This window comes from Hypanus sabinus, chromosome 29 (assembly GCF_030144855.1).
Source record: "Hypanus sabinus isolate sHypSab1 chromosome 29, sHypSab1.hap1, whole genome shotgun sequence".
NCBI lineage: Eukaryota > Metazoa > Chordata > Chondrichthyes > Myliobatiformes > Dasyatidae > Hypanus > Hypanus sabinus.
In genome coordinates, this window is record NC_082734.1 from 28475066 (window position 1) to 28502113 (window position 27048).

The following is a 27048-nucleotide window of genomic DNA, read 5'->3' on the forward strand; positions in this document are numbered from 1 at the left end:
GGATGAGGATCCATTATCTAAGTTTGTCCACACATACTGTATATATCTTGATTCTTATATTGGTTTGACTAATTGGAAAGATTGCTTATGTGTTTATAAAGAACAGTTACATTGTGGTTAAATGTAGCATCTATGTTACTTAGCAAATCTATTAGCTAAAACTATTCACTCAACTTATATAAAGCAATAACCTGCTGGAGGAATTCTGTGGATCAAGCAGTATTTGTGGTAGGAAAGGAATTGTCTCATTTTGGGTCATGTCCTTGTGCTGAGGAGACATCTATCAGTTCTAATACATGATTTTGACCCAACATCAACAATTCCTTCACCCCTACCCCCACCAACAGATGCTACTCGACCCACTGAAGATTCATCGGTCTCCACGTTTGTTGTTCCAGATTCCAGCACTTGCAGTCTCGCATATTTCTGCTGAATGTACATTTGTTCTCACATTTCAGCTTCCAATTGTTCATTGCTGGTGGTCAGATTTATCGCTTGGATAATTAATGTGATCCAGTAATTACACTGATCATGGATTGATGGTGGGAATGTAATAGCCAGAGGGAGATGACGTTCCCCATCAGGTTCTGAGAGGGAACTCTGCTGGTGAGAGAGGGATGCACAGAACACAGAGCAGTGTGGAGGAAGGCCACATTATCAACACAGGGTCAGTATTGAATAGAGCTGACCATTGAACCAGTAGATAAAGAGGATGTGGGAGCTGGCACTCTGTGCCAGGGAGAGTTTGATGATTTGTCCAAGGATAAACAGACCCGCTTATAAAAGAACCAATAATTCAGAGAATTGTGGTACAGTGTGGACAGGTATATGAGAAGATTAATGTCCCCCTATAATTAGCTGCCAAAAACTAAAAGTCTGGAACCTCGATGCGGGAATGCAGAAAATGGACCTCAAGATATATTTTGGCAGCAATAGTTCCAGAGTCCAACAACTGCTGAAGAAATACCCATGACCCTACTTGGTGGGAGAGAATGTGGGAGATATAGTGTGTGAGGTGGGGGTGTGGGAGAGGTTGGTAATTGAACAGGGTGTCCATGAGCTGTGGGAGTGTGTTAAATGGATGGTGGGAGTGTGCCGGTGGGCTGTGGGTGGGGATAGTGAGTGAAGGAGTGAGTGTCCATGGACTGTGGTAAGGGATTTGATGGGTGGGGAAAGTTGGTGATGGGGGAGAGTATCTGTGGGCTGTGGGAGGGGATTTGGTGAGTTGGACTTATTACACTAAGTCATAGGGAAATGATCTCATTCACATCTCTGGGGTTCTGAGATTCACCAGATGGAATCCATACAGAGCGTGAGGTGAAATTCCCAACTATGCTTTAAATATTCCAGCGTGTGAACTCAATATCAGGCTGGGGATTGGATGTAGAATGTGTGGGGTGGGATCCAGTTCATTGATCAGACTGGGGCAGGGCACGCAGTGGGGGGGGGGGATGTGGGGCTTAGAAGCTGTTAGGGATGTCACAGGATAGGTGTTGTGGACACATTTCTAAATGTACACATCATTTTTTACTACTTTCTTGCTAGTATAGACAAAGGAGAATTGATTGATGTCATTTCTTTGGATTTTCAGAAGGCCTTTGTCAAGGTGGCACACATAAGGCTGCAGAACAACCTATGAGCCCATGGTAGTACAGGAAAGATTCTAGCATGAATACAGCAGTAGCTGATTGGCTGTAGGGAAAGAGTGGAAATAAAGGGAGCCTTTTCTAGTTGGTTGCCAGTACCTATTGGTGTTCAACCAGGTTCTATGTTGGGACAAATTCTTTTAACATTATGTGATTTGCATGATAGAATTGATGGATTTGCTGCAACATTTACAGATGATACGAGCAGTGGTGGTGGGGCAGCTAATGTTGAGTTTGTAGAGAGACTACAGAAGAACCTAGACAGATTAGGAGAATTGGCAAAGAAGTGGCAGATGGAATATAATGTAGGGAAGTGTATTGCTTCCACTTTAGTAGAAGAAATGAAAGGATTGTCTAGTTTCTAAATGAGAGAAAATACAACTAACTGAGGCACAAGAGGACTTGGCAGTGCTTGTATATGATTCCTGAAAGGCTAATTTGCAGGTTGAGTCTGCGGTGAGGAAGACAAGTGTGATGTTAGCATTTGTTTCAGGAGGACTAGAATATAAAAGCAAGGATGTAATGTTGAGGCTTTATAAAGCACTGGTGAGGCCTCACTTGGAGTATTGTGAGCAGTTATCTTACCTCTTATCTTAGAAGTGATATACTGAAACTGGAAAGGATTCAAAGGAAGTTCACAAAAATGATTCCATGTTTGATCAGCTTGTCATATGAAGAGCATTTGATGGCTCTGAGCCTGTATTCACTGGATTTAAGAAGAATGAGGGGTGACCTCATTGAAATCTACTCGGCCTTGATAGAGTGGATGTGGAGAGGATGTTCTTAACGGTGGGAGAGTCTAAGTCAAGAGGAACCAGCATTGAAACAGATGTGCATCCTTTTAGAATGAAGATGAGGAGGAGTTTCTTTAACCAAACAAATAGTGACTAAATGGAATTCATTGCCGCAGGCTACTGTGGAGCCAAGACTGTATGTACATTTAAGGCAGAGGTTGATTTGTCAGGACATAAGGAGATATGGGGAGAAGCCTGGAGAATGGGCCTGAGAGGAAAAAAATTGATCAGCCATGATGAAGTGGTGGAGCAAAATCAATGGGCCAAATAGCCTAATTCTCCTCCGATTTCTTATGGCCCGCAGGTCTAATGAGACGATATATTTGATACAAGCCTTTCAGTAGTGGAAACACATCCAGAACCACAGAAGCATTCTTGTCTATGAATTTCGCGAAATCCCATTCTGTTGACTCTGTATATTTCTTCTTCAGGTACTCATACCTCTGCTGAGCCCTTTCTGCATCCTCCTTCCTACCCTCATTTTCGTATTTCTCCTTCTCACTCCTCATATGCTCCATGGCTTCATTCAGCTCTTTCACATTGTATGTTTTGCCCTCCTCAAATTTTTTCCTGATCTGCTCCATGATTTCGTTATTCCTGCATTCCTCATATGCCTTCCTCTTCTGTTCCAGCTTCTCCATCTCCTGTTTCAGCCTTGAGAGCTCCCCTTCCAAAGCTGACAAAAGTAGAAGAGGATGAATTGGTTAGTCCATGCAGAGAGTTGTGAATGGTTCATTTCTCAAGATGCGTGTGACAGGACATGGAGAGGGAGATTCATTCACTGTTCAGCCTAAGACAACACACAAAATGCTGGAAGAACTCAGCAGGTTAGGCAGCATCTATGGAAATGAATAGACAGTCAACATTTCACCTGTGTTCCTATTTCAGGACTGAGGAGGACGGGGGAAGATGCCAGAATAAAAAGGTAGGGTGAGAGGATAGATAATAGCTGGAAGGTGATAGGTGAATCCAGGTCAGTGACAAAGGTTAAGGGCTGGAGAGGAAGCAATCTGATAGGAGAGGAGAGCGGACTATAGGAGAAGGGGAAGGAGGAGGGAACTCCAGGTAGTAATAGGCAGGTGAGAAGGAGTTAAAGGTCAGAGTGGGGAATAGAGGAAGGACTGATGGGAATTTGTTTACCAGAAGGAGAAATTGATACTCATGCCATCAGATTAGAGGATTCCAAGACAGAATATAAGGTGTTCTTCTTCCACTCCAAGGGTGGTCTTTTCTTTGCACAAGAGGAGGGCATGGACCAACATGTCGGAATGGGAATCGGAATTAAAATTTTTGGCTACCGTTAAGTCCTGCTTGTGGCAGATGGTGAGGAGGTGCTTGACAAAATGGTCCCCCAGTTTACAATGGGACTCTTCAATGTAGAGGAGGCCGCATTGGGAACAATGGTGACAATAGACATCCCCAGCAGATTTGCAGGTGAAGTGTCTCACCTGGAGGGGCTGATTGGGGCCCTGAATAGAGATGATGGAGGAGGCATATGGGCAGGTGAACACTTAGGCTGCTTGCAGGGATAAGTGCCAGGAGGGTGATTATTTGGGAGGGGGTAGAGATGTAGGAATAAGAGCAATCCCCACAGAAAGCAGAGTATAGGAGATAAAGACACTTAGTGGTAGGACCCCTTTGAAGATGATGAGAGTTGTGGAGGATGATGTGCTTGTGTATCATGGGGTGTGAGGTAAGGACAAGAGGAATTGATCACTGTTAAGGCTGTGGGAAGATTGGGTAAGTGTAGGTGTTTGGCAAATGGAAGAGATAAGAATGAGGCCAGCATCAATATTGGATGGTGGGAACTCCCATTCTTTAAAGGAGGACATCACTGTTTAACCTGTTTCTTTTTTCCAGAAAGTAATATTTTAGATAGTTTTCAGATGATTCTTTATAAATATATATGCAATCAACAACACCATATTTAAGTTCTCATCTTTGTCCTCTTTCTCATCTCTCCTTTGCTCCTTGTGTCAGCCCCCAAATATACTCCTGACAGAAGAGAAAAATGTGAGCTTTGTCCATGACCTTTAGGGAGGGGAAACTTCTGTGTTCCCCACCGCATCTCTCACAAGTCAGGGCAAATCTTGGAAATGGGCTGTCCTCTAACCTATTAGTGCTAGTTTTTAAACTGCCAGTATGTGGACCCTGCCCACATGTGTAATAGAATGAGCTCTGCCCACAATAGGTGGTGGTCCAAGCGCAGCACCAGGTGTATTGGAGAGTGATACAGACACACCTTCATGAGTTGTGCCATTTCTAAGCCTACAGGTCAGTAGTCAGTGGTCACTTTTTGCAGGAACTAGGATGAGAGAAATCATCGTACAGGTCACATGGCAGTTCTTCTTCTCACTGTCAATAGATACCAACACCCCCAAATACCACAAGTACCTGTGCCCACCAGCCAGACACCACTCATAGCTGACACATGCATTCCTCTCTTTGCAGTGGGTCTCCCAGCCCCAAAAGCTTGTTCCATCTCCAAAACAATCCTAACCCCATGATCAGTGGTGGAGGAATCCTTAGACATCTCAGTGGAATCTGGGCCTGTTGGTGGCCACATGGGAGGGGCCCTTTCCACATCAGGTATCAGATTGAAGGATGGCCTTATTGTTCCAGGGTCTGCAAGTCCAGCCATGTCCTCAGGTAGACAGGATCAAGTCTCCTCATCACAACTGTTACATATCCCGTGAGGGTGATGTAATTATCTTCTGAGCATTATGTCATCATCTTGTGATGGGCATAATGTAATTGTCTCATGATAGCAGGGTGATGTGATGTCACATGATGGCATGGTATTAAAAGAAAAGCCCGCCAATGTGATGAAGTTCTGATTTTTATTTTACTGTGCAACTTTGTGGTTGCTGGTAGGCTGTTTCGCAAGTCACCACCGGATTAGTTGTTGCCCATTTGTTTTTGTTCCTTACAGTGTAGTATCAAAGAGTGAAGATATTACCAGTTTAGTCTAATCCCAGGGGTTTGGGTAAAGTTAATTTCTTTCATCATCTTGGGAGTGTTTGTCCTTCTAAGTCTTTGCACTGGAGTTCTGGCATGCATGTTTAAGTTAAGCCCCTGCAAGGTAGGGATTTGCGCAGTGACCACCCTCCTAAGGTCAGTTACTTTAAAACACTTTATGTCTTCTTCGCGATTTCCTCCAACAAGGCATCTCTCGGTTGTGATTGGCAGAATCATCATTAATTCGAAAGAGTAGCTGTTTTAGGAAACGTCTCTCTTTTAACGACTGCATAAGTTATCGGGACTTTTGAATTTATCACTGTAAGATGGGTGTTTGAATGAGAACTCGAATAATCTAAGTATGACTATTTGTTAGATATATCCGCATATCTGATAACTTCTGGTTAAATTAGTCATATGTTTACTTTCCAATATTTTTGAGCAGAGTTTAATAAATGTCTTTTGTTTTATAAAAAAAACTCACTCAAATTCCTCTCTGTTGCTGTTGATTTATAACACAAACCTTTGTACAGTCTCTGAACCTGGGTAAACAAGTCCAGGGAAATTATTCCTCATTAAGAAATGGACAGCACTTTCCTACCCTGGGGTCTGAACATAAAACATAACCTTTATGATCTGCGTCCTCGTCATTATCAGTTTGTTGTCCCAGCAACACTGGGAGGTCCCCCAACCACTGGAGCACTCTTACTCTGCCCCATCAGTGGGGTTGGAGTCCCACAGCTTTTATCCACTCCCATCACCTACAGCTACAATCTGGGTAAATGCTGGGGTCCCATTCCTGCAGCCACTGATCTGCCATGTAGCCTGTGTTTCTAATCTACACTTTCCAAATACTCTCTCATCCCATTGTATTCTCCCTTGTTTTGAGATAATACACATGGTTTTGGATAAAACTATTGCACCCTCCATTTCTATGAGAAATTCAATTTTACTCTGATTATCCTTTCCAAGATGATTTCTGACCTCAAGATTGGTACCCTTTCTCATTACCCAGGATGAGAAAAAGATAGCACATTTCCTTGTAGGTTCAGTAACACGCTGTTTTAGAAAGATATCACTGTTGCATTCTATGAAGTCCTTCTCAAGATTGCCTTCCCCATCACACCTGCCAATCTATTCTGTAATGCATCAGATATTACTGGCTCTGCCACTGTAACGTTATTATTTCATGTCACCATTGGGTCTTACTGCCTCTAGTCTTCTACAATCTTTCCCCACTCATTCCTGATATCCTATACTTCCCAGTATCCCACAACCCCTTCAACCCTCTGAGCCTTCCGTTCATTGCGTCCCAACTCTTTACAATCCTTCTGACCGTCTACCCACTCCTGACCCTTACTCCACCTCCTGCCATGTCTTCAATAGGCTGTCTGGCCTTCCTCTCGCTGAAGTGGAGCATTCTGATCTCAGCCAGGGCATTTCCTTCTCTTCTGCTGCTTACACCTCAGAGTTCAGAATTCAGAATCAGGTTTATTGTCACCGACATATGATGTGAATTTGTTATTGTGTACACTGTATATACATTTCAAATATAAATGACCAATGCACAATAAAGGGTTAATGAGTTGGTATTTATGCTCAAGTTGCAGTTACATTATATGTCAAGCCCTAGTGTTGTCTCTGCACCTAGATCTCTTTGACAAGAATTACCCACTCCTCAGTGATGACCCTTACTCCTGTCTCAAATCTACCTCCTCCTCTTTGGCACCACACTCTGGCCTCCCATTTATGTTCTTTGAGAGACCCAACACCAACCTCTTCTTCATATGAACATGTCCAAGAAGATAAACACACCTCTCCCTGATCTCACTTTGTTTCTTATGAACACTAAGGTGAATACCCAGCAAAAATGTCTTACATTTTCATTTTTTTTACTTGAAGAGTTAAGTTTAAATCTACAGATGCATATTTTGAGCATTTTGTTCAGTTTCTCACCAGAGGCATGCTTTTGTTCCTCCATCAGCCGGCAGTCCATTTCCTGTACATGGTCCAGACGAGGTCTTTCCTCTTCCAGGAAATGTGCAAGGACAGCACATCCCTACAGAGGAGAGAAGGTACAATCATTCACAACCAACTCTCTCCCATCACACCAGTCCACAAGAGATCGGAGATCACTCTCACCATCCAACATCTAGTGCTGGGGATTGATACACAATTAGGGAATTCCTCTTACCAATCTACAGGAAACTGGTAAAACCAGAGCTGAAAACTATGTGCAATTTATATTGTGGCCTGGATGAAGGCAGAGTTTTTCCCCTAAATAAACAAGGGTAAGTTGCATGAATAACACACAGAGATGATGCAGAGTAGGGGAATATTTTCTGTGGATGGACGAGGATCAAGCAAATTGAACACAGTGTGGGATAATGCAAAATATCCATTATGGCAGAAAGATAATAGAAGCATATTATCCAAATATGAGAATTTGTGAAGCTCTGAGATGTAGACGGATTTGGGTGCCCTAGTGCAAGATTTGCTAAATGTTTGCCATAAAAAGGGAGAGGTCGAGTGTGTAACAAAAGTAGAAGAGTAATACTTCAGCTATATCAGGTTTTGGTGAGATTACATCTGGAATATGGACAACATAGGTCTCCTTTAACACTACACACTGGATGCAGTTCAGAGATGGGTTCCTGGACTGATACATGGAAGGACAGATTATCTCAATACAGAAGGTAGGACAGGTTGGGACTAGACTAGACATGTCTTTGTGAAAACTCAGAATCAGCAAATGTACTGGATGGTTAGTCTATGAAAGATGATCGTGAAATGCAAATCTGATTTAGATAAACAGGTAGCTTGATCAACAGAGATACGAAACCAACATTTTTCCCTCAATGCAGGATTGTTTTTTTTGAACTCTCCATTGAAGCACAGTTAAATTTATTTAAGGGAGCTTTTGGAAGGCTTTGAAAACCAATGTTGAAAGATAATTCTCAAGCCCATGAATACTTTGCTCCATTACTGACTCTCATCTCACTGAATCTCTTCCCACAGCCCCAAAAACACTAACTCCAAAATTAATAAATCCTACCCATTGAAATTCCTCCCATAGCCCACCATAACTGGTTTTCCAATCACAGACTCAATCTACCCAGTTAATCCCGTTCCAGATGTTACAGAGAGTGGAAATTAAATACAGTTTTGTTGGGTGAATGAAAGATGTGGGAGTTTTCTGAATCCATGTAAGGCAGAGGAAGGAAAAGCTAAGAGAATTGAAAAGTAAATGTCTTGCTGTAAAATATTGACCCTACCTCCATCTCGTTCTTAGTCCTTTCTTCGTACTCCTTGATAGCCTTTTCAAGATCCGTCTTCAGCTCCTGGAAACCGCCAGCTCTCAGGTAATGTCTAGATTTCAGGTTTTCCTTAACTGATGCCATTTCTTTTTCAAGATGTGCTTTACATTGCTCTTGTGACTTTTCCTTGATCTTGGCCATGAGAGACTTGTAAGTGGAACTCATCGTCTCCTGGTGGTGAGGAAAAGAAGTACAATAACCCAGGAGGCCAAGTATTTTGCACTGACCAGTGTCTCTCAGTGAGAGATTTGTACACTAATTATATCTCTGAGTCGTTCTGTTTCATGGAGCTGTCTGTATACTGATTGTATCTTTGAGTTGCTCTCTCTCAGGGAGAGATCTGTACACTGACAAGGAGTGATCTATATACAAACAGGAGTGTCTCTGCTACTCTAACTCAGGGAGTGATCTGCACTATCCAATGTTTCTCAGTCCCTCACTTTCAGGATGTTATCTATGCTCTCTGTCTCTCAGTCTATGTCTGTATGGGTTGGGTCCAAGGACTCGAGTTCAGAGATGAGACAGTTGGTAATCACTGAACATTAGAAGCTCACCTCCAGCTGCTTGATGTGTTTGATGCTGTTGTTGTTCATACACCTTTTGTGGAAGATATTGAAAGCCTCTCCCTTCTTCTTAGTGTAATACTCTTCAAGTTTGCTCATAGTAAGATTGTCAGATTCTGAGAATTTTTTCATTTCATTATCGTAGAATTTCAGGGCTTCATCTACTGCTGATTGATTTTCCACCTCCATTAATTTGGCAATACTGCTCTCCACACACGGTATGACCCCATCCACCATCATGTCCACGTACATCTTGGCCAATTCAGCAAATCCTGTGTGGGATGTTTCTGGAGGTCAGTGCCTAAGGATCTGATCACACTTTCAATTCCCACTTTCCTTATCCCAATGTAACCAACACATTCTCATTCATTTTCAATGGGATCACACCCATCTCTCCCATCGTTCAGACTCTCAATGGGACTCCACTCATTTCCCATTCAATCCCACAGTCCATGCTCCCACAGTTGACATTCCCAATGAGTACACACATAATCCCATTCATTAGCAGTGGGCTTTATCTCTTCCCATTCATTTCTACCCTAAACACCCATGCTGGTGTCGCACACCATCCCACTCATTCCCATCATCTGTATTCTCAATGGGATTTCTACTTATTCAAATTCATTTCCATTGTATTCCCTTCCAATGAGATCCCAATTTCTTCTCATAAATGTTCATTGTATTCGCTTCCCATTGGATCTCAGCCTCTTTCTATTCTTTCCATTTTGCACACTTCCAACGGCATCCCAACTCCTTCTCTTTCACTTCCATTTAACACGATTACAATGGTCTCTACTCCTTTGCATTTAATTCCAGTATACACAATTCCAACTGGATCCCACCACAAACAAGAGAAAATCTGCCCATGCTGAAATCTGAGCAATGCTGGAGGAATGTAGCAGGCCAGGTGGCATCTATGGAAAAGAGTACATTTGACATTTTGGGCCAAAGCACTTTGGCAGGTCTTAGAGAAGAAGCTGCAGAGTAGATTTAAAGAGTGGGGGGAGCAGAGAGAAATACAAGGTGAGCACGTCTGGGTAAGCACATGGTGAAAGTGTTGGAGAGCAACAGGGATCACAGAAGGGGGCAGTGAGAGAGGGTTTCACTAAACTCCCATCAAAGGGAAGGTTTAAACTTCTTCAGAGTAGACATTGCAGGGTAATAATTAAATCATAAACAAGAGAAAACCTGTAGTTGCTGGAAATCTTGCTTTGTGTGTATTGCTCCAACTGGATCCAACCTGTTTTCCATTCATGCCTGTAATACACACATCCAATCCATGTTCATGCCATCAGGTTGGAGGCTACCCAGACTGAATATAAGGTGTTGCTCTTCCAACCTGAATGTGGCCTCATCATGGGTGTAGACAAAGCCATGAACTGATATGTTGGAATGGCATTGGAAAATAGAATAGAAATGGATGGCCACCAGGAAATACTACATTTTGTGGTGGACAGAGTGAAGGTCCTCAGCCTATTGGCATAAACATCCGATCACTTACCAACGTCATCTTCTTTGACATTCCCTTGTCTTCTTACCTGCCCAACACCTCCCTCTGGTGCTCCTCCTCCTTTACCTTCTTCCATTCTCTTCTGTCTTCTACTATCACATTCCCCATTCTCCAACCCTTTATCTCTTTCACCAATCAACTTCCCAGCTCCTTTCTTCACCACCTCTCCCTCTCCCAGTTGCACCTATCACCTGATACCTTGTACTTGTTCCTCTCTCTCCCCCCCCCCCCATATTCTCATTTTGATTTATCTCCTTCTTTTCCAGTCTTGATTAAGATCTTGGCATGAAACGTCGACTGTTTACTCCTTCCATACATGTTGCCTGGCCTGCTGAGCTCCTCCAACATTTTTGTATGTGTTGCTTTGGAGTTTCAGAAACAGCAGATTTTCTCATGCCAGGTTAGTGGGTTATACTGAAGAAAGGCAGTGAGATTTTGCCCTGTTACTCACTCCTGCCTGTGACCAGCTGACCCCCAAGAACTCTCTTGACTTTCTTGTGGCCATAGATGTAACTGATGAAGGCATTCTGCTCCTTGATGAAATCATTATCCAGAATCGTGTCCTTCATTTTCTGGAGCTGGTTGACTTTATTCGGGTGTGTGGGAAAGGGAAATGCAAAGCAGCAACGTGAGGGAAAAAGATTGCGGATACACTTGCGGAGTTCATTATATTTCTTGTCTTGCTCACTGATTTCACCTGGAAAAAAGAACCAGGAATTAGGCAGGAATCACCCTTACTGAGTCTGTTCTCCTATTCCCAACATGGTGATTGTTACCCACAGGGCTGTGGGGAGGAATAGTGGAAGGACAGGAAGGAAACAGACAGGATGCAGTTTGTAAGATATGATCGTGAGGGACATGATGTGTGGGAAGGCATCAAATGCATTGCTGTTGGGAGCTGGGTGACTTTTCATGGAGGAGAAAGATGTAGCATTGGTGTCATGCAGGGCAGTTGAGGGTCATATTAATTGAGAGATGTGTGTGTGGCAGAGTGGCACCCTGCCAAGCAGATGGAACTCTGATGGGAAGGAGTTGTCAGCTGGGTGGGAGTGGTGCATTATGCCATGAAACCAGAGGATGCTGTAAGTTTCCATCAGGTTATTGCAGGGAATTGTGTGGTAATATGAATGTGAACAGGGTAGTGGAATACAGAGTAAGTAGGGAATGATAGTTGTGAAAAGATCGGGAGACCCTGGAGTGTGTATGCACAGATTCTCAAAGGTAACCCCCACAAACATTGAATTCAACCCTGCTCCTTCCCTTATCTGGCCCCTTTACAATTTTACCCTATCCCCTCAGACAGCAGAGTGAGAGGGTTTTGGCTCAACAGGCTTAAGTGGTAGTGGGACGAGGCAAGGTAGGTTTAACTGTGTAATTGTGGAAAGGAGGATGTATGTGTGAAGCCAGTTTTCTGTGCCCGGTGTCAGATGTGGGCGGTCCTGGAGACTTCCAGCCTCTTGGACAGCCATATCTGCACCAGGTATCTCGAGCTGCAGCTCCTAGGGTACCCGTTAGGGAACTGGAGATGCAATTCAATGGCCTTCACCTGGTCAAGGAGAGCGAGGAGGTGATAGAGAGGAGTTATAGGCAGGCGGTCACACTGGGGCCTGAGGGACAGCCAAGTGGGTCACATTCAGGAGAGGGAAGGGAAAGAGTCAGGTACTAGAGAATACCCCTGTGACTGTACCCCTTGACAATAAGTACTCCTGTTTGAGTACTGTTGGAGGAGACAGCCTACCTGGAGGAAGCAACACTGGCCATTCCTCTGGCATAGAGCCTGACCCTATGGCTCAGAAGGGTAGGGAAAGGAAGAGTAAGGCAGCAGTGATAAGGGATTCTATAGTTGGGTGGGGGTGTCAGTCAGGCAATTTTGTGGATGCAGGAAAGAAACTTCTATGGTAGTTTGCCTCAAAGGTGCCAGGGTCCGGGATGTTCCAGATCGCGTCCAAGATATCCTGCAGTGGGAGGTAAAACAGCCCCCAGAGATCAGATACATATTGGTACCAATGACAGGAAAAGGGAAGAGGTCCTGAAAACAGACTACAGGGAGTTAGGAAGGAAGTTCAGGAGTAGGAGTGCAAAGATAGTAATGTCAGGATTACTGCCTGTGCCATGTGATAGTGAGTATAGGAATAGAATGAGGTGGAGAATAAGTGTGTGACTGAGGGCTTGGAACAGGGGGCAGGGATTCAGATTTCTGGATCATTAGGACCTCTTTTGGGGTAGTTGTGACCTGTACAAAAAGGAAGTGTTGCACTTGAATCGCAGGGGCACCAATATCCTGGCGGGGAGGTTTGCTAAGGCTACTGGGGAGAGTTTAAACTAGAGTGGTTGAGGGGTGGGAACCAAATTGAAGAGACTGGGGAAGAGACGGTTGACTCACAAATAGAGAAAGCTTGTAGACAGTGTGATAGGGAGGATAGGCAGGTGATTCAGAAGGGACGCACTCAGACTGAAGGTCTGAGATGTGTCTATTTTAACACAAGGAGTGTTGTGAACAAAGCAGATGAGCTTAGAGCGTGGATCAGTACTTGGAGATATGATGTTGTGACCACTAAAGAGACTTGGATGACTCAGGGACAGGAGTGGTTACTTTAAGTGCCGAGTTTTAGATATTTCAGAAAGGAGAGGGTAGGAGGTGAAAAAGGTGGGGGCACGGCACTGTTGATCAGAGATAGTGTCACGGCTGCAGAAAAGGTGGACGCCATAGAAGGATTGTCTATGCAGTCTCTGTGGGTGGAAGTTAGGAACAGGAAAGTGTCAATATCTTTATTAGGTGTTTTCATAGGCTGCCCAATAGTAACAGGGATATTGAGGAGCACGTAGGGAAACAGATCCTGGAAAGGTGTAATCATAACAGATGGGAGATTTTAATTTACCAAATATCGATTGGCATCTCACTAGAGCAAGGGGTTTAGATGGGATGGAGTTTGTTTGGTGTGTTCAGGAAGGTTTCGTGACACAATATGTGGATAATCCTACAAGAGGAGAGTCTGTACTTGATTTATTATTGGGAAATGAACCTGGTCAGATGTCAGATCTCACAGTGGGAGACCATTTTGGAGATAGCGATCATAATTCTATCTCCTTTACAATAGCATTGGAGAGAGATAAGAACAGACAAGTTAGAAAAGTGTTAAATTGGAGGAAGGGGAATTATGAGGCTATCAAGCAGGAATTTGGAGGCTTAAATTGGAAACAGATGTTCTTAGGGAAATGTACAGAAGGAATGTGGAAAATATTCAGGGGATATTTGTCTGGAGTTCTGCATAAGTACGTTCCAATGAGACAGGGAATTTATGGTATGGTACCGGAACCGTGGTGTACAAAGGTTTACGTAATAAATCTAGTCAAGAAGAAAAGGAAAGCTTACAAAAGGTTCAGAGAGCATGGTAATGTTAGAGATCTAGAAGATTATAAGGCTGATAGGAAGGAGCTTAAGAAGGAAATTAGGAGAGACAGAAGGTGCCATGAGGCATTGGATGGCAGAATTGAGGAAAACCCTGAGTCATTCTACAAGTATGTGAAGAGCGAGAGTATAAGACATGAAAGAATAGGACTTATCAAGTGTGACAGTGGAAAAGTGGGTATGGAACTAGAGGAAATAGCAGAGGTACTTAATGAATACTTCAGCATTCAGTTTGGAAAAGGATCTTGGTGATTGTAGTGATAACTTGCAGCAGATTGAAAAGCTTGAGTGCATCGATATTAAGAAACAAGATGTGCTGGAGCTTTTGGAAAGCATCAAGTTGGAAACTGCACCTGTCTGTGAATGGAGTAACAACAGTTTCTATGCTGCTCCTATCTTTTTTCCTCCACCCCTCCCAGTTTAACCTTTGAATTTAAAGCTTTTAGTTGCTGATTTTTGAAGGGGAACAATATGTCTTTGAGGAATGGGAAGAACTTGTCTGAACCTAGTGATAAAGGCAATGGAAAAGGAAAGATGCAAAAGGAAAGATCTGATGAAATGCTATCATGGGCTGAAGATATGGTTCGAACACTGAACTCAATCAAAGATCAACTGGAAAAGAATAGTTATGAATTGTCATTTCTGGGAAAACTTAAAGATCTGGAAACTCAAGTTATTACACATGAAGAAGAATTGAAGGCAACTATGCAAAAATTGCTTGAAACTACAACTTGTTTGGAAAGATATCGAAATAAGACTATAGACCTGGAAGCTAGGTCCCACCAAAGGAATATACGAATAGTTTTGCTGCACTTCCCACTTCTGAGACTTTTTTGTCTCTCTTAGAAGGTTAGTGGATTTCATCTCTTATTTTTTAACTAGAGGCCGGGGTAGAGAACCTTATAAAATTTTCTTTGACAGACAGAGCAGTCTAGGCTTCATTTTCTATCATAGGGTGCTTGCTTTTTTCTGAGCTGTCGGCGGGGGGAAGAGAGGTGGTGTTAGAGTTAAGGGTTTTTCCCATTGGGTGGTTCCAGAGCATGCGTGTTTCTTAAGAGGTTGTATTCTTCATCGCTACCATTTTTGATCATCCCATCTTAGTATGAGTTCTGCGCATGTGTAGAGAAGAATAAAATTATAGTATGGTATTTAAACAAGTAAATGTAATAAGTTGGAATGTATGTGGTTGGAACCATCCTATCAAATGAAAAAAGACTTAAAATCATTAATCGATTCCAGCCTAATATAATTTTTGCCCAAGAGATGCATATCGGGGCGGGAGATAAAGACAGATTTTTGGATTGTAGAATGGTTTGCAATTTCACTTTACCTCTCAAAGTAAAACTAAAGGTGTGTCTATTTTTATTAAATCCAATATTTTGTTCATTGAAGAAGATACTAAGTCAAGTTTCAGTGGTAGATTTTTAATTGGTAAAGGAGTAATTTGTAATAGAAAAGTTGTTTTGATCAATTTGTATGGTCATAACTTAGATGATCCTTGTTTTTCTTTTTTAAATGTATTTGCTCTATTGCCTGATTTAAATGAATATATATTGATAATGGGTGGGGATTTTAATTGTTGTTTAAATCCCTTGATTGACAAAAGCTCAACCAATTAGCGACCTCCAAATTACTTGCATCATTTATTAATTCCTTTTTGACTGATTTTGGATTGCCTGAACTATGGAGATATTTATACCCTGATTTCAGTGAATATTCTTTTTACTCATATGTTTGTAGAAAATATTCGAGGATCGATTATATTATAGTCAACCCTCACCTCTTGCCTAGCATTAAGAATTGTGAATATGATGCTGTTGCTATATCTGATCATATGCCTTGGAGTTTTATGTGGTCAGATCATTTCTTATTCAGTTAAACTTAAAAAACAGACTAAAGTAGAATTAGATAAGATTTCAAAACAAATTAAAGATGTAAATATTTGTGTGATTTCCCCTAATATTGACTTATTTAAACACAGGGTGGAACTTCAATCACATTATATGATTAACTCATCCTATTGAAGGTGACTTGCATAAGCTAAAAAGTCTATTTTATGTGTTTGGATATAAAATTAACAAACAGCTTGCATCTCAATTAAAAACGGCCAGAGCTAAAAGGCAAATTTTGAAAATCCGTAGGAAAGATGGCACCCTGGCTTGGGAATATGAAGAAATTAATAAGAATTTTCAAGATTTTTATACTGAAATTTATAAATCTCAATTTCCTGTGGATTCTTCTAAAATGAATGCTTTTTTATGAAAAATTGTTTTTCCTCAAATTTCTGTTGAGGATCAAAAAACTCTTGATACAAAGATTACTGAAGATGAAATTTATAAAGCTATTTTTTCAATGCAATCTGGTAAGGCCCCTGGACTTGATAACTATACTGTAGAATTCTATTAAAAAATCTGGAAAATTGCTTTTTCCGTATATGTTGGAAATGTTTAAGGACTCTATTGTGAAAGGTGATTTACCCACTACTTTTTATGAGGCTTCTATTTCTTTATTCCTAAAAAGGATAAAGATCCTACTGATTGAGCTTTATCTATTTTATTATTGAATGTTGATGCTAAGATCCTGTAAAAGATAATGGCCAATTGGTTGGAGAATTATTGAGTAAAATTATTTTTAAACATCAAACAGGATTTATAAAGGTCGTTATTCCTTTTTAAATATTTGGAGATTATTTAATATTATATCCTCATCTTCTTTTAAAACTCCACAATGCATCGTCTCTTTGGATGCTGAAAAAGCATTTGAACGAGTCGAATGGAAATACTTATTTAATCTTTTAGAGAAATTTGGCCTTGGTGTTAATTTTAATAATTGGATTAGAATGATAAATAAAACTCCTATTGCTACTGTTGTTACTAATAATTGTAGATCCCTTTTTTTAGCTTTCATGGGGAACAAGACAGGGTTGTCCATTAAGTTCATTGCAAATTAGAACCCCTTGCTATTGCCCTTCATGAAGCGAAAGATTTTCATGGGATTCTTGTGCATGATACAATTCATAAGATTTTTCTTTATGCCGACGATTTATTGGTTTACATATCTAATATTAAGGAATCTATTCCTGCCTTGCTAAATTTATTCAATGGATTTGGAGTGTTATGAGTGATGAAGAGATCTGATGGACAATGGGATGCAGAGTTACCCATTCCCCCCCCCCCCGAGAACCATGAACCATTACTGTTGCTATGCTGCTCGTGAGAGAGAGAGAGATGGAAAACATGCAAGAACATCTGCTACAGATAAGAGAGGGGAGAGAGACTGTTGATTTACTGTATTATGACTTCTACAAGGATTATTTACCTTTTACTATTTTGCTTGTTAACATTCCTCAGGAGACAGCAGGAGTGGCCTGATTGGATAGACACAGTCATTCAGAGTTGATGGATAGCTGAGACCCCGTAAGTAGGGATAAAAGACAGGTCCGGGGAGACACCTTTCAGACACACCAGGAGACACACCATTGGACACTGATTGAGTGTTGGAACCCACAAGAAAAGTGGGGGCTTCGGAGAACAAACCAGGAGATCAGTCAGTAAAACTCAGTGTTGCAGCAGGGCCAGTGGGGACTTGTGTGTGTGTCCACTCATGCCGGAGTGATGAGTCCATGACAGAAGAACGGTCTCTAGCTGAATGACAGAGGGGTCAAAACTGAATAGCCACAATGACATGATGGATTAAGAAAGGAATAAAAGGTCTGCCTGCCGCAGCTGTTGCTGTTTCATCTCATTCACTCTCTCTCTCTCTCCAACGATTACAACACAACAACCATTACTACCTCAGCACGCATGAACTAAACTGAACTCTATACTTTTCTATGACAGTTCATCAACCCCTAGACATTGATAGAGCTTGTTTATTAGTGCTTATCATTATTCCCAAACTTTTAGGTTTATTATCGCTAACCTGTGTTATATATATATTTGCAAGATTGATATTGTCTTGCTTATTTTTACTAATAAACACTTTTGAAAATACTACCACCAGACTCTAATGGATTCTTCTCTCTCTGCTGGTCAGACACCCAGTTACGGGGTACATAACAGGAGCTTTTTCAGGATATAAAATTAATTTTAATAAAAGTGAACTGTTTCATTTAGATGAATCTGTTTCTATATATGATAATACTCCTTTCAAAGTTATGGATCCCTTTAGATATCTAGGCATTATAATCACTAAAAATATAAGGCTAAGTTTGTTCCCTTGGTAGATTCTATGAAGTATTTTTTTAGCAGATGGAACCCACTTATGTTTTCACTTGCTGGCATCATCCATATAGTTAAAATGATGATTTTATCAAAATTTTTATATTTATTTTAGAATATTCCTGCTTTTATTAACTAAGGAGTTTTTTGATCGAATTGATTGTATTCTCTCATCTTTTATTTGGAATGATAAAAGACCAAGAATTGGTAAATGTCACTTACAAAAATTGAAAAAGGATGGAGATCTTGCTATGCCTAATTTGAGAATGTATTACTGGGCTGTTAATATGTGATATATATCCTTTTGGTTATACTGGGTTGATAAGAACGAGCGGCTAATTTGGGTAGATTTGGAATTGAAATCTGTGAAGCAGTTTTATTTAACTTAGTTATTGGGAGCTACCAATACAATTAGCTAAATTTGCTAAATTAAATTTATACCCTGTGATTAGGTATTCTTCACAAATTTGGCTCCAGCTCCGTAATTTTTTTAATCTTAAAAAATTTAAACTATGTAGTTTAATTTATCAAAACTTTTTAAGCCTTCTTTGAGTGATCCAATTTTTTTATTTTGGAAAAATAAAGGTATTAATTCTTTTTTGGATCTATTTAAGAAAATAGACTTTTGAACAATTAGTTGATAGATATTTTCTTTCATATTCACACTCCTTACAATACCTTCAAGTTAGACATTTCTTACAAAAATATTTGACCAATTTTCCTTGCATATTACAGGTGTCCTGTTAGATATTATGATGAGTATGAACCCTTTGATGAAGGGTTCCATTGGAAGAATCTATAATTTATTATTACAATGGGATAAGCGCCCTTTCTTTAAGATCAAATAAGATGGGAAAAAGGAACTTAATTTGACTTTTATAGTGGAGGACTTGTTGCGGATCTTGAAGTTGATTAACTCTTCTTTGATTGGTGTTAGCTATTCATTGATTCAATTTAAAATAGTACATTGTTATTATTTGACAGAGGAAAGATTATCTAAAATCTTTCCTAATGTTGATGGTTATAGTGATAGATGTAAAACTGCAACAGCTACACTGACACACATGATTTGGTCTTGTTCTATATTGGAACAGTTTTGGAAGCCAGTTTTTCCTAAAATTTCTAAAGCACTTAGAATTAATTTACAACCTAACAAATTAATTGTGCTCTTTGGAATAATACCTCTAAATATTCGTGGTATTTCTTTGTTTGACCATCATGTTATTGCATTTGTTACATTAATAGCTAGGAGGGTCATTTTGTTGAAGTGGAAGGATACATTGGCTCCCACTCTGTCATAATGGTTCTCTCAAGTAATGCTATGACTTAGTTTGGAGAAAATTAGAAGTCAAACCTGCGAACCTATGTTTGATTTTGAGAAAAGATGGGGTTCATTTGCTCTTTATTACCATTTGAGTTAATTGATAGATATTCTCTATGATCTAATTGTAAATTTTGGTATAATTTTTTTTGCTGGTGGTTTGATGTTTATCTTTAGAAGCTTTTTGTATGACTCATGGTTCCGGGGTTGAACATCTAATGGATCTTTTTTTTCTTCACCTTTTTCTTGCTTTAGTAGGGTTTTCTTTTCTTCTCTTTTTTGTCACCATATTTTACAATCCTTAATAATTTTTTCTCTTTTGAGACATTGTAGGTGTTACTTACTTTGGTGTACTCTTGTATTTTGGATGAGGATGATGTTAATAATAATAATAATAATAATAATAATAATAATAATAAAATATTTGAAAAGAAAGGAAAGCATCAAGCTGGATAAGTCACTGGGACCAGATAAGATGTACTCCAGGTTACTGTGGGAGGCAAGGTAAGAGAATGCTGAGCCTCTGGCAATGATCTTTGCATCATCAATAGGGACGGTGGAGGTTGCAGAGGATTGGAGGGTTGCAGATGTTGTTCCTTTATTCAAGAAAGGGAGTAGAGATAGTCCAGGGAAGTATAGACCAGTGAGTCTTAACTCAGTGGTTGGTAAGTTGATGGAGAAGATGCTGAGAGGCAGGATTTATGAACATTTGGAGAGGTATAATATGATTAGGAGTATTCAACATGGCTTTGTTGAGGGCAAGTCATGCCTTACGAGACTGATCGATTTTTTTGAGAATGTGACTAAACAATTAATGAAGGAAGAGCAGTAGATGTAGTGTATATGTATCTCAGCAAGGTATTTGATAAGGTACCCTATGCAAGGCTTATTCAAAAAGTAAGGAAGCATAAAATCCAAGGAGACATTGGTTTGTGGATCCAGAACTAGCTTGCCCACAGAATGCAAAGAGTGGTTGTAGACGAGTTATATTCTGCATGGAGGTCAGTCACCAGTAGAGTGCCTCAGGGATCTGTTCTGGGACCCTTACTCTTCATGATTTTTATAAATGACCTGGATGAGGAAGTGGAGTGATGGGTTAGTAAGTATGCTGATGACACAAAGGTTAGAGGTATTGTGGATAGTGTGGATGGATGTCAGAGGTTACAGTGGGACATTAAATAGGATGCAAAACTGAGCTGAGAAGTGGCAGGTGGAGTTCAACCCAGATAAGTGTGGTTCATTTTGGTACGTCAAATATGATGGCAGAATATTGTATTAATGTTAAGACTCTTGGCAGTGTGGAGGATCAGAGGGATCTTGGGGTCAGAGTCCATAGGATGCTCAAAGCAGCTGTGCAGATTGACACTGTGGTTAAGAAGGTGTACGGTGTATTGGTCTTCATCAATTGTGGAATTGAATTTAGGAGCCGAGAGGTAATGTTGCAGCTATATAGCACCCTGGTCAGATTGCACTTGGACCACTGTGCTCAGTTCTGGGCGCCTAACTACAGGAAAGATGTGGAAGCCATAGAAAGGGTGCAGAGGATATTTACAAGGATGTTGCCTGGATTGGAGAGCATGCCTTATGATAATAGTTTGAGTGAACTCGGCCTTTTCTCCTTGTAGTGACGGAGGATGAGAGATGACCTGATAGAGGTGTATAAGAAGATGAGAGTCATTGATTGTGTGGATAGTCAGAGGCTTTTTCCCAGGGCTGAAATGGTTGCCACAAGAAGACACAGGTTTAAGATGCTGGGGTGTAGGTACAGAGGAGATGTCAGGTGTAAGTTTTTTTTACAGAGTGGTGAATGTGTGGAATGGGCTGCCAGCAAACGGTGGTGGAGGCAGATATGATAGGGTCTTTTAAGAGACCTTTAGATAGGTACATGGAGCTTAGTAAAATAGAGGGCTATAGGTAAGGCTAGTAATTTCTAAGGTCAGAACATGTTTGGCACAACATTGTGGGCCAAAGGGCCTGTATTGCGCAATAAAATTTTCTATGTTTCAATGTTTCCTCAGAGACTGGCACTGCCACATACTCACTGTCCTTCAATTTCAGACTGAACTCCAGGTACTCATTTGGAGTCACAGGTTTTCCATCGATGTTGAGATCCAGCGTGAAATCACGGATCACCCAGACAAATTCTGGGAAGAAACGAAGAAAGTTCCAACTGTCACAGTCATCGGACTGGGACTTCATCTCGATTCGCTTCGACAGTTCAGCCACAAAAATGGGAGCGACATCAAGGATAAAGGAATGAAGGGCTGGCAGGAAAATACTGAAGAATGTCAGTCACTGTACAGATCTGTCCCTTAGACAGAGTTACTGAGAAACACTGGTCAGTGTACAGATACCCATCTCAGAGAGAGTGTGTCTAAGAGACACCTGTCATTGTGGAGGTGTTTACCCCAGAGAGAGGGACTTGATAAGTAAATGGCAAAGCTGCTGGTGTTTGAGATCCTTGGATGTCAAGGATTATTGTAAATCTGGTCATAGCAAGAGGAGATGTCTTGATTCAGAAACAGGCAGCTGGGATCAAGTGAATCATTGAATGCTTATAGAGGATGCCAGAGTAAACTTAGGGTGGAAATTTGGAGGGCAGAAGGGAGCATGAGGTGGCTTTAGCAAAGAAAATTAAGGAGAATTCTAAGTGACTTAACAAATATATTAATGAAAGAAGAGTAACATGGTGTGAATGGTCCCCTGAATGACGAAGATGGAAATGTATTTGTGGAACTGCTGGAGATGGGCACAGTTTTCAAGCATTATTTCACTGTCACAGTGGATATTGAAGACGAGTACCAGCAAGTATAGTGAAATCTTGGTCAGCTGGGGCTCAAGAATGTCAAATGGAATTCAGATAAGTATGTAGAATTACATTTCAGAAGGACTCATCATTGTAGGACTTTTACATTGAATATACGGGATCTAGATACTTTTGCACAACAGAAGGACCTTGGACTATAGGAACAAGGTTCCATTAAAGGGGAGTCACAAGTGGAGAGAACGAGCATGTGAATAAAATTTTTAGCATGCTGGCCTTCAACAGTTAGTGCACTAAGTCTGAAGTGCATGGTGACACTACATTTGTACAAAGAATTAGAATGGTCACACTTGGAGTACTGTGTACAGTTCCAGTCATGCAGTTATAGCAAAGACGTGACAAAACCAGAAAGAGTAAAAAAAAACATTTTGAAGGATGTTGCCAGGAGTCATGAAACTGAGAGGTTGGACAGTTTGTCCTTTATTCTTTGGAGCATAGAAGATTCAGGGGTGATTTCACAGCTGTAATAACAAAATCATGAAGGACATTGCTAGAGTCAGTAGTCTTTGCTGACAAGGTTAGGGAAATGAAACTATAGGATATATTATTATGGTTAGAGTGAAATGGTTAATAAGAAACTGAGATATCAATTTTTTATACATAAAGGGTGATAATTATATTGAACCAGCCAGCAGAGAAAGTGGATGAGGCATGTAAATTTGACAGATTTCCAAGTGTGTGGACAGGTACGAAGATGATGATAATTCAGAGGCATATGGGAACGTGCTGGAAAATGGGATCAGCTCAAAATCAACTTCAGTTGGAATGGACAAGCATGGCCAAAGGGTTGCCGTCCTTACTGTATAATACAATAACTCTATGATTGAGAGACAATGATCAGTGTACAGATATGTATAAACCAAAAGAAAGGGACAGAGAAATGCAAGTCTCTGCACAGATATCCCACTGAGAGAGACAGGGACTGAAATAAACTGGTTAGGTGTACAATATCTCCTCAAGAGAGTGGGATTGAAAGACATCAGTCACTGTGTAGATATTCCCAAGAGAGAAGCACTGAGAGACACTGGTCACTGTAGAGATATCACCCTGGAAGAGAATGACTAAGTGACACCATTGAAGGATACTGTAGGTCTTGCAGGGATTTCTGGTCTATTTGATTTTTCCCATTGTAAATGAAGATGCTGCTCAGAAGGATAGCCAGTGAATAGATGGAATGATCATTGGCAGTGTCTCCCTGCAGATAGGACCGACAACCAGTTAGTGAGAGCTCTTGCTCAGAGATCAGTCTAATAGATAACCATCCCACTTGTGGACACTTATTGTGCAGTGTTTACAGAAGTTGGTGGGTGAGGCTTCCCTCCACAGCATCCTTCCTGTCAATACGACCAGTGGCAGGTGTTTGGCCAAGGGAAGTCTTACTGATCGAGACTCAGCCAGTGCTCACCCATACAGTGCTGGGGCGTAATGTATACTCATGCTACCTTAACATCCTTTTCATTTGGGAGGATGGGGATGGGAATTGCGTGGATGGGACAGGAAACTTGGAGTATGTAATGGTTTTGGACCACATGCAGTTTCAATGAAAAAAATGGCAGAATTCCTCCCTGAAGCTCAGTGTGACCCTGTGATAAAATGTTAGATTATTAGTTAACAAATTCATAATTTTTTTACTTTAAATCTAGATTGTAAAGAGAATTTAAACATCCCCATTGCCTGTGGTGGGATTTGAACTCTGGTCTGCAGATCATTCCTTTGTCTGTGGGTTACCTATTTGGTAATGAAACCACCGTTCTGAGGAGGGGGATAGTTGTGAGGAAGGGACTGACCTTCTCAGGATCTCCCAGACCCTCGGTGTCCAACAACAGGAGGACCTCATTAGGTCTCTGAGGGAGGGTTCGAATCCACATCCAGATTCCTTTGGTGTGAGACTGGACAGTTGAATCCACTGAGAATCCTGTAGAGGGAGAGAGACAGAGAGGTAAACTTTGCAAGGACACAAGTAGATCTATCAATTTTCTTAGCCCAAAGACAAGGAGGTTGTGAGTACCCTATCCCTAGTTTGTGAGTGAGGGATAGGGTTTGGGAGGAACTGTTGTGAACATGGGAAGTATAAGAAGAAATTGTTGTAAAATTTGTGAAAATGGACAATTAATGGTTAACACATAGTTGGTTTTACAGCAAGTAACTCCGCCCATCATTAATGAAACTAGTGTGTTCTGTGCATCTGAGATATGAAGCAAACATGCAGTTTAAATTCCCTAGATATTTACAGATCAATTAACCAAAGTACCGATGGGAACACCAAAGTGATACCAATGGATGTCCCCAGTATATCTCCCACTACTGACAGTTTGACAGTACAATTGTGCTCTGTGTGTTCCAGGTGTCTCGATAATTTCTGCAACAGAGATAGTAAACAGAGGTGAAAAGTTAGAGGTGGAAGTTTACAGCCACTGCTCTTACCATTCTTGTCTCCTGCAAGACAATTCATGAGGTAGGACTTCCCTGTACGAGCAGCACCAACCACGGCAACAACAATCATTGGATCCTCGAAGGATTTGAGGACCAGCAGTGCCTCGGGGTTCAGCTTCAGTTTCCCATCTATATTATAAACCAGCTGCAAGGGTTTCTCCATCTTCTGTTTGTTGCCACTTGACTGTCCTTCTGAGATACACTACAAGGTCAGAGCAAGGGAATCACACACTGATTAAATCACAGTAAATTTTTAATGCATAGTATACATTCCCAATGCTATGTATTGTATCCTGGCCTCCAAATAATTGCTGAGGATTTGTTAATTTGTATATACTCCCCATGAAAACCTGAAATAGATTAAGGCCCATGATTCACTCTTGGGAATCTGTATTTCAACATATAAAGGCTGGATAATCTTGGGTTGCTTTCTCTGGAGAGGAGGAGGAGACCTGATAGAGCTTTATAAGATTATGAGAGGCATATATAACATTGACAGATAGATCTGTTCCACAAGGTTAAAAAATAGGGCATGCATTGAAGGTGAGAGGGCATAGGTTTAAAGGATATGTGGGGGGTGAGTTTGTTACTGAGTGTGGTAGATGCCTGGAATGCGCTGCTTTATTAGAGTTGCTATGGGGGGAAGGTTTGGTGGAATTCAAAGAAGATATCCACTCGCAATGCTTTTGCTATGTTCAGGGTGGACAGACAAATTCCCAAAGAACTGCTACTTAGAGTGCAGAGTTCTGTTAAATTGTTGGAGGAGTCTCTCTTAGGCATTCATTGGAGTAAGACGCTTTTTGGCACTACTACTTCATTTTACAACTTACATCCCACTGCTAATTTTGTTTATACTTTGAAGATTTATTACTGTTATTATTGGCTTTATCATCTAATCACGATGGCTGGAACCCGAACTGGAATCGAATTAAAACATGGCAAAATTGTTTCCGAACCTGAACAAACAAAGGAGCCAGAGGAATTCTCTACTTCAGAAAGAATATTTTCTTTGATGCAAGGTATTAATGTCAAGATCTGAATGATGGACACCAAGACTGATAGACTGATGAATGCTAATGAAAAGCTTGAAAAAACTGTCTCTGTTGTCCAGGAATCTTTGAAGAATCTGGAATTTCAATATCAGACCATTAAGAAGGACACTAATAGAATGGGAAGAGAACTGGAGACTGTGAATCAAGTGATTAATGAACAAGAATTAAGGATATCTACTATGGAAAAGAAAACTGTTTTTTTTTTTAATAATTTTTTATTGCATTTTTAAATGATTACAAAGTATGAAAAAACAATGTATATAACCCATACCCCCTCCCCTTAACCCCTCCCCCCTAACTGCCCCATAGAAAAAAAAGAAAGAAAGAAAGAAAGAAAGAATGCCTATAATTTTTTACATCAATTATATATTACACCACAAAAAATAAAAAAATTTAATCCAAATTTATCGGATCAGTGTTTCCGATGTAACCAGGAAACTGGTACTTTTTTACATTCGACATGGTCCTGCTCTAAAATTCAACCATTTTGGACAAATTTAAGACTTTTACTGGAACAAATTACAGGAACACAATTTCCTCATAATCCAATATTATTTTTACTAGGTGATATTGAAGGGATAAAACCGAAACTCAAACTAAATAAGTATCAGAAAGAATTTATAAAAATTGCACTGGCAGTAGCCAAAAAAGCTATTGCAGTTACTTGGAAATCGGATACACATTTAAGTATAGATTCTTGGAAGAAAGAAATCTATGGTTGTATTCCATTAGAAAAAATTACTTATAATTTAAGAGATAAATATGAAACATTTTTGAAAATTTGGAGCCCTTATTTACAAAAGACAGGATTAAATATATAGATGCTTTGAAGATGAAACAATTGGTTATTAGGGGAAAGAAATAAATATACATATTAAAATTATTATGAAAAGAAAACTGTTGAGCTTTCTTTGGAAATACTAAGAATTAAGAAGAAAATGACTGATCTGGAAATCAGAAGTAATAGGATGAATTTACGTATACTGGGTTTGCCTAAAAAT

At 40.5% G+C, this 27048-nt stretch overlaps 1 protein-coding gene across 1 annotated transcript; it reads right to left on the reverse strand.

The window, feature by feature from the left end:
• Window positions 1-1123: 1123 nt before the first annotated feature.
• LOC132382793 (guanylate-binding protein 1-like) lies at window positions 1124-26121 on the reverse strand. The gene is made up of 10 exons (XM_059953254.1): window positions 25952-26121; window positions 24987-25197; window positions 24350-24477; window positions 23625-23757; window positions 21781-22002; window positions 11240-11485; window positions 9270-9550; window positions 8674-8886; window positions 7355-7457; window positions 1124-3116 (listed from the first exon to the last, which is right to left on the reverse strand). Exons 2-10 carry the CDS (start codon window positions 25156-25158, stop codon window positions 2713-2715), a joined length of 1902 nt encoding a protein of 633 aa, XP_059809237.1. The 5' UTR covers window positions 25159-25197; window positions 25952-26121; the 3' UTR covers window positions 1124-2712.
• Between the last annotated feature and the right edge of the window lie 927 nt (window positions 26122-27048).